Source organism: Syzygium oleosum, unplaced genomic scaffold (genome assembly GCF_021117445.2).
Source record: "Syzygium oleosum isolate NSW1041296 unplaced genomic scaffold, Sole_v2.1 Sole_v2.18, whole genome shotgun sequence".
In the NCBI taxonomy this organism is placed as follows: domain Eukaryota; kingdom Viridiplantae; phylum Streptophyta; class Magnoliopsida; order Myrtales; family Myrtaceae; genus Syzygium; species Syzygium oleosum.
Window position 1 is genome coordinate 1,891,568 of NW_026607502.1, and position 14,955 is coordinate 1,906,522.

A 14,955-nucleotide genomic window follows, 5' to 3' on the forward strand; every position below is an offset into this window, starting at 1 on the left:
GGCAACCCAGGGTTAGGCGAAGGCCGCCCTTGCTTGGGTTGGGCGGGTGAGGGTCGTTTGCTCTCGCCGAAATTGGCGAGTGTCGCCCTCGCCCGCCTAGCCCAGGCGAGGGTGGCCCTCGCCCGACGCCGGCAAGGGTTTCCCTTGCCAGACCTTGGGTCGCCCGACTCGGCGTCGGGTGAGAGCCGCCTTCGCCTGGGCTGAGCGGGCGAGGGCAACCCTTGCCGAATCTGGCGAGTTGCTCCCGACGCTGGCAACTTCCGCCGGCCCCAACTATGGCTGGCAAAGGGAAAAGAGGAAAAAAAAAAGCAAGAAGAAGAAAAGGAAAAGAAAAAAACAGAAAAAGGAAAAAAGAAACAAAAAAAATTAAAAAGTAAAAGACAAAATTACTCTTATTCCGGTTGCCAGAATAGTGACGTGCTTGTCGGCCAATGAGCATTTGACCGGCCGGCAAACTCAGGCCTTACTTGAGACTAATTGGATACTTCGAGCCCCTATTTGAGATTGATTGGGCACTTCATGCCCTTATTTGGCATTATGTCCACTTTGGACCTCTTTTTGAGAAAATGACCCCACTTTGGGTACTGATTTGAAATTTTCCCCCAAAAAAAAGAAAGAACTGAAACTTATGGTATTCTCTGCATCTCTCGATGCATCAACTTCTCTACTTGTCCCATTTGTCACAATGGGTGACTTGGTTTTTTGGAATGTCAAAGTTGGCAGGCCAAAAAGGTTCATGCTTCGACCAAAAAAAAAAGGTTCATGCAAGGTCTCAAACTCTCGTGAACTTTGGACTGAATCCCAGAAAGGCATAAATAAATGACAGTGTGGATTCTTAAGTTAAAATGAAAGTTGCTTCCTTGAATTCTTCAATGTCTGCACTCACTGCTTTTCATACTAGGGCAAAAAATTGAGAAAAGTCATAGCTCCTCTCGTGTTGCTCAAAAACATGAAGTAATTCCCCCTTTTTCAGCGTCACGTGGAAAAAAAAATCATATGTTGCCAAAATAATCCAAGGATCTATACAAGCAACCAGAGGTAACTAACCAAACCGATTCTGTCCAGGAATAGGGTATTTCTTTAACTTTGTTTAAAGAAAAAAGATATATTAGAGATGGGTTGCAAACTTGATGAGGTAACGAAATCCACCAATGCCTTAACTATTTCTCACATGCTGTATTTTTTTTATCTAAAATAATAGTTATATTACTGAAAATTTGTTTAAAATTCAAAAAAGAAAAGAAAAAGATAGGCCTCATTCCCAGTCAATTCTGGAACCGATTCGGTTCTCGCTTTAACTGACTTTAATAGGATAGGTTCAACATTCTTGGTTTGAAACTAGTCATTCTGAAAGCAATTACCCTTACAAGCAACATAACAATTGAATCGTTCATTTTTAGCATATCATCACAACAGATTCAAGGAAATTCTTTTTTCTAAATTTAGTGTACTAATCATGCCCCCATAACTTTTCTCTGCCTCCTATATTGGTAAACCCTTGCATGACCAAAGATGAAGATGGATCGTTCATGCAATGCCCGACGCTTCTTCTTGAGAGCCCTTCTTTTCTTTCTATCCCTGCGCGCCCATCAAGCTCTGTCCTCGAAGAGAGTGCGGGCCTTGAACAACATGGTCTCGGCCATCTTCGTCTTCGGGGACTCAACAGTCGATCCAGGGAACAATAATTATGTGAGGACGCTGTTCAAGAGCGATTTCCTGCCTTACGGCAGGGATTTCGCCAACCAGGTGCCGACCGGAAGGTTCACGAATGGCTGGCTCGTGAACGATTACATTGGTGAGTTAGAGTGTTTTTGTGAATGATGGTGTTGGTGTTGGCCACGTCTCTCTGACTCTCTCACGCACACGACTGCAAGATATCAGAAAGCACATTTAGCTATAAGCTGCATGAATCTTTAAAAGAGCGCTGTATATATTGTGTAATGATTTTCTGAATGTATGTAGTATCGTCTATCGGGATTAAAGACTACGTGCCACCGTATTTGGAACCAAGTCTAAGCTTTGAGGATTTGAAGACTGGTGTGAGCTTTGCTTCTGCTGGAACTGGATACGACCCTTTAACAGCAAAGCTTAGCGTATCTCTCTGTCTCTCTCTCTCTCTCTCTCTCTAAATTTCCTTCTATTTTTGCCTTAGAGAACAAGATCCTTAAACATAAGCAATAAATGTTGCTGTTGAGGCATCGACCACAGTTGGTTTCAATGATGACATTATTCAGCAAGGTTGCCGGTGCTGGCACTCGGCCGATGTCCGCCTCCGAGTGGCTTGTAAATGAGAAGAAAAGCTGTCACCAGTGCGCACACCAGAAAATGCACAAGCCATAGGCTGCAAATGGTCTCCTAAAGTTTTTCTTTTTCATTATTCCAATTATGTATTGAAGATTACGTTTGTGTTTGAACAATTTGCAGAATGTTGTGTCATTGCAGAAGCAACTGGAGTATTTCAAAGAGAACAAGAAGCGGCTCATGTCGATGATGGGGAAGCAAAGCACGACGCACCACATCAACAAGGTCATCTTCCTCGTGAGAGCCGGCACCAATGATTTCGTTGTCAATTACTTCACTGTTCCCATCCGGCGGCGGAGCTTCACTGTCGCCACTTATCAGCAATTCTTGTTGCAAAACGTGAAAGACCTCATTAATGTATATCATTCTCTTTCACCCTATATTGTCCTCAACAATCCTGACATCAAATTACCCCCCTCCATTTCGGCTTCATTAATTTCGGTCAATAAAGACGATCATATACAACACAATATAGATAATGCTTAAAAGCAAAATTTAAAGTTAAGTGCCCTATATTGAATAGGTAAGTGAGTAAGTAAAAGTCATGTGACCAGAAATGAAATTTATAAGAAGTTGAGTGGCCCATATTAAAATACACTCCAAAGTCACTCTTATGTCTACCGCGGCATGTTTCAGCGTCCACATGAGCTGGCGATTGAAATTGTGATAGGTCAGACATGGGAATGACCGGATCGAAAGCGAATTGGAATATTTTGGAATTTGATGGCATATGTTGTTGGCTTTCGCATAGAAAGCTCATGTAAACTATCCATCTTCGATTTGTGGTTGGGGCACTGAGGGAGGTGGTCTCATAAGTTGGTAGTGCTGTTGAGACTAGTCGTCACTAGTCAACTAGCTCTCGGTTCCATCAGATAGAACCCCGTCAAGCCCAAGAATTAGCACTCATGTCAGCACACATTCAAGAATTCACTAATTAATAGAGGGAATGTCCTAAACCTAAATTAAAATAAATGTTGTTAGTGCCTTTGAATCGATGCAATGAAATCTTAAAATCACAGGAAAAGATGATTAAGTTCTAATATTTTGAAATATCTCAAGCAAAGTCCTAAGCCTTTATCAAGAAGTGCGACTATAAGCCCCAAATCCATATTGAAAGCGCAGCCATTACGGTCGTCACGTACAACAAGTAAAGAGCTTAATTTCCTTAATTCAGGGTTCATGGGAGGAATGAGCAAGAAGGATAGCCGTGCCTCCGATGGGTTGCTTGCCCATCATGATCACACTCAACTCAAACAACACCGACCTGTAGAGAGGCTGCATTGACCAGTACTCATCGGCGGCGAGAGACTACAACGCACTCCTCCAGAAGGAGTTGTCCTCCATGCAAAGCAGCTTAGCAACTCAAGGCTCCAGGATCTATTATGCAGACACACACGAACCCTTGAGCGACATGATCCAGAGGTCTCAGGTTCCCAAGCTATGGCGAGTCCCTCGATCTTACCCTCGTTCTCATTTGATCAGATCTCTCTCTCTTTGTGACATTCCGAAATTTCCACCAATTTGGATTTATTAAATAATTGAGTTTTATGAGATGTGTTCGTAGTAAATTCTCACCCGGAACTGATCATTCCTGGGAATGCTAACCATTAGGGAAAGGCTATCAGGGGGAATTAAATTCACGCGGCTAAAGGAAATTCGATCGTGAATGGATTTCGACTATTAAATCGCGTAAGTGATATTTTGAGCCACTGTTGGCCGATCCAAGGATAGTTATGGGTCAGTTCGCCACTGTCCTAGTAGTGGATCACGGGTGATTCCGTAGGACCACAAAACGACGTGACGAATGATTCTGAAATTATACCGAACGATCGTACCTCTCGGATCAATTGATTGATCTTCGCGATTTTAATGACAACCGAGGTCATCACGCACCGAACGGACTTGCACGTGACTCGATTTAGTATCAGTCATGAGTCGATTCAGCGAATTTCCCCAGCAAGCCGCCCGTTAGCTCGAGAAATGCTCGAGTTGCGTTTAATAGAATTTAATTATGGAATTTTGCCCAAATTGGACACCGGAAAATTAGGAAGTCACGACGGAACGTTAGGACGACGTTGCACGTGACACGTGTCAATTTTTGGTGCGCTCAATTCCTTTGGAAAAATTCGATTTCGGAGAGAAACGGAGGAAGGGACCATTTTACCCTTGGGAATTAATAAATTGTTAGTTGTGTGAGAGAAGGGCATTTTGGTAAATTGCCAAAAGTTGGTCAAAATTGATTTTTAAGCCCTTGACCCCCTTTCTCTCTCTACTCTCTCTTCTTTCTCCCCCTCTTCCCGTGAAATCCCCCCTCCTCCGTGAGTCCCCTCCCCCTCCACCGTATACTCTCTCTCTTTCTCCCCCACCGCCGGCACCGCCGCTCGCCGCCGCACGCCGCACCGCCGTCTAGCCGCCTTGCCGCCCCCGTACGCCACCACCACCATCCTCAAACCTCACCATCTCACTCTCTTTCCCTCTTTCTCTCTTGGCCGTGAGCCCCCAATCACCGCCCAAGCCGCGTCGTTGCCACCCAAGCCGATTGCCGCCACCCCGGAGCCGTACATCATCGCCGCCGTTCCCAATTAAGTGCCGCCGCTTTCCGTTCTAGCCGCGATAGTCTAGAACGCCGGTAAGTCGCGCTCTAAACCCAATTTAGGACTTCAGGTATCGACGGATGATTTTGGGCGAAATCTGTATAAAGTTAGGTGCGGAATTGTATGAATTGGTAGTGGAAATTTTATGGCGGGCCTTGGGATTTAGTTCGGCCATTAATTATTGGAAATTTAGAAAAATAGGGGCTGCGAATTACTGTTCACGAGCCGTGATTTACTGTTCACGAGGCTGTGATGGTCCGATTGGGACGCAAGTTGGATTTCTAGAACCGAGATTTAATGGTGAGAAAGTTCCGTGAAGGACCGGAATCAATTTGGCGTCATTTAGCGGGAGAAAAATAGAAATTTATGTGTTTTACGTGTGTTTTAATTATAATTGAGTTGGGATGATGAAATTTACAATATGCGGGTGCGAAAAATTGGGGTTTATGATTGGAATTGTTTGGCGGGCCTTGAGGATTATTTTTGGAATTTTTGGAGAATAAATTGAGGTGAATTATAAGCTGCGAGTTACTGTCACAAGCTGCGAATTACTGTTCACGGGGCTGTGATGGTTTGTTCGGGACGCAAGCTGGATTTTTAGAACCATTATTTAATGGCGAGAAAGTGTCGTGAAGGATCGGAATTAATCCGACGCCATTTGGTTGGAGAAAATTGGCAATTTACGTGCTCTGGGCATGTTTGAATTATTCTGGATGGGGTTGATTTAATTGAGTATTTGTTTGTGTGTTATATGAGGTAACTCGAGGATGAAATGAGGATGTTTCGAGGCTGGAGTGAGACTGAATAGAGTGCCAGATGTTGTGGGATGGAATTGGCAAACTTAGGGCTCGATTTAAGGCCAGGTAGTGTCGGTTTGGTGTGTGGTAGTATGGTTAGATTGTGATGTTTAATAGGCATGGAAATGTCGAAATTATGCCTATGAACATGGCTGTGATTGTGGGCCCATGAGCGGCATTGTGTGTTTATTGAACCGTGATTTGATGGATTGAAATGTGCTTGATTATGTGCACGCGTGGGCCAGATTGAATTAATTATTGATATTGCCATGTCTAATGCTGAGTGAGCATGAGCTGTGTGAAATAATGAGTGTGCGGGCCGCGTGTAATGGGCCAGTTGATCGTGGTAAATGCGTGTTGAGTGTGTGCATGAGTAAGAAAGAAATAGTGTCTGGCATGGCATGAGAAATTGTGGAAAATTGTGCCGTCCTGAGGCGTGTACTATAACGCGGGACGATGCTCGGTCTTACCGGAGGACTGCCAGCCTGAGGCGTGAACTTCTACGCGGGTTGCGCAGTAAGTGGTAGATGTTGAGCCTGAGGCGTGTACGTTTACGCGGGCAAGAAACATGGCCTGAGGCGTGTACATTTACGCGGGCCCGAAAGTGTTGTGGAAAGTGATTAGTGATCCCAGTGTGCCTGAGGCGTGTACTTCAACGCGGATCACTGGCGAGTGTTGTGGAAAGTGATCAGTGGTCGTAGTGTACCTGAGGCGTGTACGTTTACGCGGGTCACTGGCGAAGAATGTGAAAGAGGAAATGAAAATGAAAGGATCAGAGGAAGGGAAATAATTCACGCGCATGTTTGCATACGGTGTGATTGTGATTGAGCCTGGCTATATTATTTAATGTGCCTGCGATGTGATGTTCAGCGTGTGTGAATATATGTGTGTGATTGCGAAATTGTCTGGAGGTACGTAATAACCTAGGTTGGGTTTAGGGGTAAACTTACTTAGAAGTGTCTCACGGTTGTTTCAACCAAACCATTTCAGAGCTCCCGCCTCGCCTGAACAAGGTATCAGTCGCCACCGCCACCGCCAGAACGTTTGGTACAGTCATGCACACCGAGGATAATTTCGTGGAGTACACTCTAAATGGACGCCGTGTCGAGGACGCAAGAACTAATGAGGAGGCGATGAATTAATGTTCGTGTAGTACCGTTTTGGTAGATAGGGCGTCTACCTTTTTGGTGTATGATTTTTAAGGTAATCGTAGTGGGTGTACATATAAATTTTATGGACTCAAGGAATGGCGGACGGGTATAGGTGTACTTGCACATGGATGTTGTAAATTTATGTGGTAATGTGAGGTTTGTAATTGTTGGCGGTTAGGCGTGCTAGTTAATTCTGGTGTTCTCCAATTTATTTGTCTGGGTTTAATTATTTGTTTCCGCTACAATTGACTCTAATGCGAAACCGTTGAGTCGGCGACGTACTCCTGGGATGTCGCATTGTTCGACTTATGGGAAGTGAGGCGTGGAAAGCATTGGATTTGAGTCGGGGCGTGACACTCTTCTTCTGAACTTTGGATCCAAAACCATGCAGGGTTCGATCAAGCTCTGAGCGGATGCTGCGGGACTGGTCAGCTGGAAGCAGCGTTCATGTGCAACCCCAAGTCGTACGTGAGCTCAGATGCATCCAGATACGTGTTCTGGGATTCAATACACCCCACGGAGAAGGCTTATTACCTGCTATTTCAGTCGCTTCGCCCCGCTGTTGATGCTATCATCCAAGACTAGCTTGATGTTCGACCTCACCACGTCATTTATCATCTTGTTTTCCCCACCAGTTATGACTGCAAAATCTTCATTGGCTCGCTGCGAAGAATGTGCAAATTCTCTGGATGTTGAGCGCTCCTTGGAAATGTTTATATTCGTATACTGTACATGGCGAGGAATGTATCATACAAATTCATTGCACAAACAAAAGTTGATTATGAACATATTCTTTTGTTTTTCCCATAAAGTGAGGATTATGAGGTGCATGTGCGAGGGCGTGGCGAAAAAATCCTACCTCAGACAATTCCAAGAAGAACCAGTCCAGTTTTCGGTTCTGATCAGGAACCAACCAAGCAGGCTGGTTTCAAGATCCAATTGATTTAGAATCGATCTTATACATCTTATTTGGAAAATAAATAGTGATATTCACGAGGGAAAACGAAACTCATGACCAACAGCTTGAAGTAGGCACACAAAACCATTCAACAAACAAGACTTTACTAGTCCTGGGTTATATATTTAATACCAATCATGTGATTTTTACAAAACTTACCCCTTTAGTACCCGGTCGGTTCCGAGTATGATTGGTTCGATTCTTGGTTTCAATTTTCGAGAATCGGAGGAGTTTGGGGTTTGCTCTTCTCTCTCTCTTTTTAACTTGGTGGCACACTTTGATTCTAGTTTCCTAATGTTAGATAGCCTATGATAGTTCAAAAGCATTTTTTATACTTCTAGTTTTAAGCGTGCCTGAAAATATAATCTCACTGAAATACTAAACTTAGATTTCATTGAACTTATTAATTTTTTCCAATTGAATGTGACTTCTAGATCTTGGGCTTTTCTTGTACTCATTCGGCCCTTTTAAGTTTTAACGTGGTCAAATTTGCAATTTCTAAAATTTTGTGGGGCCAAAATCCATGGAAAGATGGAGTCAAACATATACGGGAATGAACCGCCGACCCTGCCCAAATCAATGCCATTTTGCTCCTTGCATATGAAGGCAATTTTTGCCTTTTTCGGCTATTTGATCCATGATCCTGCGATCATTTAAATCTTCTTTTTAATTTTTCTCTTTAAACATTTTGAACTCTTTTCCTTAGAATAAAGGAAAAGCATTAACGATTGTTGCCCGAAAGAACCTAGGTTAACTTTGGTTTTTCCGTGGTAAAGGTCATCCAATACCTATAACCTATCTATCGAGTCATTCTAATACGTCAAAGGACTACTGCGGACACACCCGCCTATCAACATTCTTTTACACTTGGGAACCTAGCGCAATTTATGAAATTTGTGTTTCTGAATGTAAGAATTTCATTTGAATTGGACAATAGTTGGTGGACCAAAAAATGGGAACAAAAAGACTATTCTCGTTAGCAAAGGAACCGAAACATTGAGAAACGACACATCCTACTATAACCCTAAAAGTGAACTCTCGGCGATATATATTACTCGATAGAGATATAATTCAACAATGTACATCAAACGTACTGGCTAGAACGTCGAAATCAAGTGCCCACCTTAGCGTCCTAGGATTACGACAAATTCGACAATGCAAATAAAAAATCCCAAACCCAGTATACGTCAACTGCCTCCGTAGTTTAACATCGGAGAGGTGCTCTAGGCAAGAAGGTTTTCATCGAAAGATGCAATGGCCTTGAGAGCAACGATCTTGTATATCTTCTCGGTAGGATGAACAGCGTCCCAGAAGACATACTTCTCTGGCTCAGAACATGTGGTCAGCCCTTTGCATGTGTCCCCATACTCCACCGTTCCTGTCCCACAACACCCTTTGCTCGTCTCCGTCAAACCTGCCATATTTCACGACAAACTTAGTCTCTTTGTACACTTGACATGAACAGATTTGAATATGTAGGTTGGGATCGCAGCCTATGATACATGGCACAGACTGACCGTATCTGTTGGGGCGGTTGATCGCGTCTTGTATGACGGCATAAGCATCCACGAAGCTGGTCTTCAGCCCTATGCTTTTCCTCAGAGAGTCCAGTTTTCTCCGGATCAGAAAATTGAACGAGAAAGATATCTTGTTGTAGTCTTGGTAGCAAGTCTTCGTGTCCATTAGGGTTTTGACGAGTGGCATGCATCCCAGAGGCGGGACCCCGACGATGACCAATCTCCTAGCCCCCAATCTGTGCATTTCCTGCAAACACGAGATGGGCAAAACACAGATCATCCTCATATGTACATTACATTTTGCAGGACCCCATTTACTACAGCTTTTATGCTTCTGTCTGTCCCCTGCCTTCTCTTGTGCAAACAAGGGAAATGGAGAGAAGATCCATAGCCATGGGTGGAAACCCTTTTCGCTTTCGCATGCACTGTAAAACGGGACAGGAAATTACTATCGAATGACCTTGCCCCAACTTGCCTTGGTTTTCGGTCAACAGATCTCGTGACTCAAAAGAATACCGATTCTCTCCGTGTCCATTTCTTGATGATATAGTTGTACTAAAAAAAGGGTTCGTGGATGTGCGTTTTCTAGATAGTCTCATTACTATCATGAGTCTCACATATTCTGATATTTAGTTAGTTTCGTTGTGCCTAATAAACTAAAGTATCAATTTCCCACCCATGTATGTGCGAGCACACGGATGGTGAAGTACTCAACCAGATCTGCTCCATGCTGGATTGGGTGAAGCTCGGTTGTTGATCATAACACGAGTTCATAACCATCGGTTTTGATTCATCCGGTCTACATGGACTCAGTCTAGACAAGAATTTGACATTGTGCGTGTATAGAGAGGAGAGAGAGAGGAACCTGAATGTCACGAGACATGCAAGAGATCAAAAAGGTTAGGTAGGCTTGCAAGGAGTACTGCTTGGGGCGAGTCGGGTCCAGGTAATAATTCTGGAGGAAGTCATTAGTTCCCATGCTCATGATGAACACTGCATTGTTGATGATATCTTCTGCCTTCTTCCCCCCCACTAACTTACTCAGGTGGAGCTTGTAATGCAGAAAATACTCCAGCTGCTTCGATACTGGGAGCACACTCTACTCACAAATCAAACCAATTCATCAATGAATAATCGAAGAAATAAAATGTAATTTGTGTAAGAAAAACTAAATTTACAAAGCTCACCGAGATATTGGCAGTGAAATCGTCATATCCGGAAGCAGCGGATGCAAAGCTAACCCCGTGAAGGAGCTCTGATCTGGTCAGCTTCGGGTCAAGAAATGCTGGGATTGCCTTGGTGTACCCAAGTGCCTCGGCTGAAATTACAAGGGAGAAATAAAATCGATTACCAACTTACATTGTGAAGAACTAATGTCGGGTGCACAACCAAGAAAATGATGGCCTATGCGTAAAATCAAATGACAAACGGAGGCCGTTTAAGTTAATCATGTTCATATTGTGTCGAAGTTGGAGTTTTCTCGATAAACTTTCTCATTCTGGCGTCATGAATTAATATTTACCTAAATGTTGACTTGTGTATTACTTCACATATAAAAGATTAGTGAGATATTTCGGGGTTTGGTAATATAATTCATTTCTTGATAGGGAGTTAGAAGAAAATTCCAGTATGTAAAGTAAGTTATATTTAAAGCCGCAGTCTGGTCCACTGAAATTTTCAGCACACAAGATGGGCAATGGCGTCCTTTCTCTTTATTGTCTGATAAAATCTTGAACTTAGCATAAATTTCTTCAATTTATTTTTCTACAAAAAAAAGAACTGAAACTTATGGTGTTTTCTCTGCGTCTCTTGATACATCAACTTCTCTACTTGTCCCATTCGTCACAAGGAGTGACTTGGTTTTTTGGAATTTCATAAAGTGGGGAGGCCAAAAAGGCTCATGCATGATCTCAAACTCTCATGAACTTTGGACTGAATTCCATAAAGGCATAAATAAATGACAGTGTGGATTCTTAAGTTAAAATGAAAGTTGCTTCCCTGAGTTCTTCAATGTCTGCACTAACTGCCTTTCATACTAGGGCACAAAAATGAGAAAAGTCATAGCTCCTCTCATGTTGCTAAACAACATGAAGTAATTCCCTATTTTACCTTCAGCATTACATGGAGAAAAGGTTTCGCTTCTTTCTTTCAGCATTATATGGAAGAAGATAGATCCGGTTCCAAGGTCGACCCTAAAATTGGTTCGTTCTCGGTTTAACTAACTTTGACAGAGAAGATTTCAAGTTCTTGTGTAAAAACTATTCACTCCGAAACCGATCACCTCTATAAGCAATATAACAAATGGCACCTTTAGCAGAATCATTGCTTTCACCATTTTTAGCATTTCATCATAGCAGTTTCAAGAAAATACTTCTTCTAAATTTAGTGTACCAATCAAGCCCCATAACTTTTCTCTGCCTCCTATATTGGTGACCCTTGCTAGTCCTTTGTCACCTTTTTATTGGGTTCTAAACTGTATTTTTGCTCAAATGAATGCACCATTCAAGTACTCCATTGCTTGCATTTAATCTAAATATTCCAAGAAATCATAAAGTGGAAATATTAAAGAAGAGGTATATAAATTAACTTTTACCAATAAAATCAGTGGCGAGCCTGCCATTGCAGAACCTCCCAGTTGGGTGGCCATTGAAGAAGTCTCTTCCATAAGGAAGGAAGTTGCTCTTCATGGTGGTCTGAAGCCGGTTGTTGTTCCCAGGATCAACACTTGAGTCCCCAAAGACCAGAATGCAGGTCACATTGTTTTTAGCTGCCAATTGCCTCATTTTGTCTATGGCAATGGCCTGTGCAAGCAGTGGCAATAATGCCAACGACGCCACAACCGCCGCCATCCCCGCCCCTGCCGCCCTCATCTTCGCCGCAGCTGCCGCAAGACCACCGCCTGAGCAAAAAGCTGAGGAGCTTGAGAAACGGCGCGTGACTGTGGACAGGGAGGGATGGACGGAGGGAGGGAGGGTGTGTTCGTGAGTTATAAATGGCCAAAGTTAGCTGCACTCCACTTGGTAATAAATAGGGACTGAGGTGATATTGGTGCTGTTGGTTGGGCATTTAACATGTGTCAACAGGAGAATTCTGAACCTGATTGGAGTTGTTGGGTTACAGTTATGAAAGAATAAAAAAACTAGTAGTACAGAAAATATGTGAAGTTGGTCTCTTGATGTTAGATTTAAAGGACGATTTACTAAGTTCGAATTAATGCAGCAGGCTCTTTTTAAGGTGCTGTTTGCACTTTGCACACGATCAGCTTATTGAAATATACAGTTATTCCACTTACGCTTTTTACAGTAATTTTTGTGAGTCAAAGCCCCATTATAACTAGCTTTTCAGATCCCTCTGGTTTCTTGATTGTGATTGACTTAAGACAAGTTTAGATTTTCTTTTTTTAATGTTGGGGAATTCTGCACTCGCTTAAGAGTTGAGAGCATCATCTTCGTTGCTCAAGAAAAATTACCAAAAAAATTCTAAACCTATTATCGAATGTCAATTTTATTTTAAACTTTTCAATTTAATCAATTTAGTCCTAAAATTTTTGACGAACTTTTAATATAGTACTTCCGGCCAATTTTGGCCGACAATTGCTAACGTGAACTTAGGTTGTCCTATGACATAGATAATTATGCATTTTTTAAAAAAATTTCTAAATTTTTTTATAAATTTCTTAATTTCTTTTCTTTTATTTCTTTTTTTTCACTGTGGACCGGCGCATCGGCCGCAAGCGAGGGTTGCAACCCTCACCCGACTTCAGTTTAAAAGGAAAAAAAGGAAAGAAAAGGACAAAATATATATATATAATTTCATAATTATTTTTAAAAAATTTGCAAAATTTGTCTATATTAGCACCGACTGTTCCGTGTAGGATGGCTGGTGTTCACGTTAATGATTTTTGGCCAAAATTGATTGGAAGAACAATATTGGCAAATTGTTAAGGGTTTAGGACTAAATTAGCAAAAAAATTTTAAAGGCTTATGACTAAATTAGCCAAATTAAAAAGTTTAGGACTAAATTGGCATCCGTACAATAGGTTTATGACATTTTTTTGGTAATTCTTCTCTCGGAAGTACAATGCTTTCTTCCATGTTGTTAGAAAGATAACACACTTATCATTATGAACTATAAAATTGTGTTGTGAAGAAGGGTGAAAGAAGTCGAAAAAAATCACTAAAATTCGACTTTCATTTTTTAAATTAGAATTACATGAACAAAAGATCAATAAGACCTTTTCTTCTCTTCATCCATAATTTGGTATCAATATCAATCCATTAGTGTTCGAGTACCAAACTAATCCTCACTAGGGTGAAATGCAATCCATGTGTTTTGATGAACAACTATTTGATTGTCGGAATGAATTGTGCTCTCGATGATAATAGTTGCTCCAGGAAAAAAGAATGAATGCCAATGCTGCGATTTGAACATATGCATTGAATAAGGAAAACGAACAACCAAATATAGCAAGAGCATCCTCATTATGGCGGTTAGAGATCAGATTGTGACTCTTCATACCATTTCCTGTCCAATTCAAATTATTGGTTTGAGAAAGATGAAATATATATATAGAGATAATGACACAAATGGTTCATGAACTTTGACCTAATGTACAATGTGATCCCTAAATTTTTTATTTTGTTCAATGTGATCCCTGAACTTTTGGTACATGTTCAATTTAGTTCTCGAACTATACGAAAATGTTCATTATTGTCCTTCCATTAATTCAAGTTCAGGGACAATATTGAGCATTTTCATATAGTCCAGTGACTAAATTGAACATAAACAAAAAATCCAGGGACCTCATTGAACAATTTAAAAGTTCAGGGAGTACACTATACATTGGACTATAGTACAGAGATCACATTGAACAAATTAAAAGTTAAAGGACCACATTACACATTTGGTTAAAGTTCAGGGACCATTTGTGTCACTTTCCCATATATTTATAATCTGCATGTCTTTATGCCACAAAAGAAGGCAATGGAAAATGGCAAGCACCTAATCATTGTTAAGATGTGTCCACCCTGCAAACCACATTAGCACGAGAGAAGCTTACGTTGTTGGACAAGCATGGATGATTGAAGGCTACAACAGCTAATTCTGTTCTGCACATGCATGGCTCTCACTGTTCAGAACAGCCAGGATTAGTCATTAATTGGGAACTGGCTTTTTCATCTGTCAATAGCATTTATTGTTGCGCCACAAGTTGGCCAGCTAACTTTTTCGCTTAGTAGAATTTCCCTTCAATGCGCATATAATTCCAAATACAAGTGGCAATAAAATCTCAGTCTCGTTATTTTTTTACACTATCAGTGTAGAAGAATTTGCACGAGCAGTCTTATATACCCTTAATTGAATGATTAGTAAGATAACGAGTGATTAAAATGCCCAAATCAATACTAAATAAGATGACTTGTGTGTCATACCGACAATACATGCTCTCTTTTACTTTTTTACGTGTTCTGTTTTGTCAGCTGTGTCTTGAAATTTGCATTGAATATAATATTTCTCCTATCCAGAACAGAACAGATGCCCAATCGAAACTGAAGTTGCCCTTTTGACCCCAAAAATGGGAGGGCCAGAGTTGAATTTCTGTGTGAGGAATTGAATTTTCTGACCTGCCCTTTTGACAAG

The 14,955-nt window shown here is 41.6% G+C and overlaps 1 protein-coding gene and 1 pseudogene across 1 annotated transcript; one reads left to right on the forward strand and one right to left on the reverse strand.

Moving 5' to 3' along the window:
- The first annotated feature begins 1,512 nt into the window (after positions 1-1,512).
- On the forward strand, positions 1,513-7,428 carry LOC115686650 (GDSL esterase/lipase At5g45960-like; annotated as a pseudogene).
- A 1,392-nt stretch (positions 7,429-8,820) lies between these two features.
- LOC115686649 (GDSL esterase/lipase At5g45950) lies at positions 8,821-12,317 on the reverse strand. Its single transcript, XM_030612015.2, has 5 exons — positions 11,912-12,317; positions 10,506-10,636; positions 10,184-10,417; positions 9,319-9,565; positions 8,821-9,215 (listed from the first exon to the last, which is right to left on the reverse strand). The coding sequence occupies exons 1-5, from the start codon at positions 12,186-12,188 to the stop codon at positions 9,025-9,027; spliced, it is 1,080 nt and encodes a 359-aa protein (XP_030467875.1). The 5' UTR covers positions 12,189-12,317; the 3' UTR covers positions 8,821-9,024.
- Positions 12,318-14,955: the final 2,638 nt, after the last annotated feature.

Bases quoted from the DNA above. Each gene is read 5' to 3' on its own strand.
- LOC115686649 (XM_030612015.2), bottom strand. From the start codon at position 12,188: ATGAGGGCGGCAGGGGCGGGGATGGCGGCGGTTGTGGCGTCGTTGGCA. The intron at 10,637-11,911 runs GTAAAAGTTAAT...TTGTAATTTCAG, and splicing joins GCTCGCCACTGATTTTATTG to CCGAGGCACTTGGGTACACC. The intron at 9,566-10,183 runs GTTCCTCTCTCT...TCGTGTTTGCAG, and splicing joins GCATGTCTCGTGACATTCAG to GAAATGCACAGATTGGGGGC.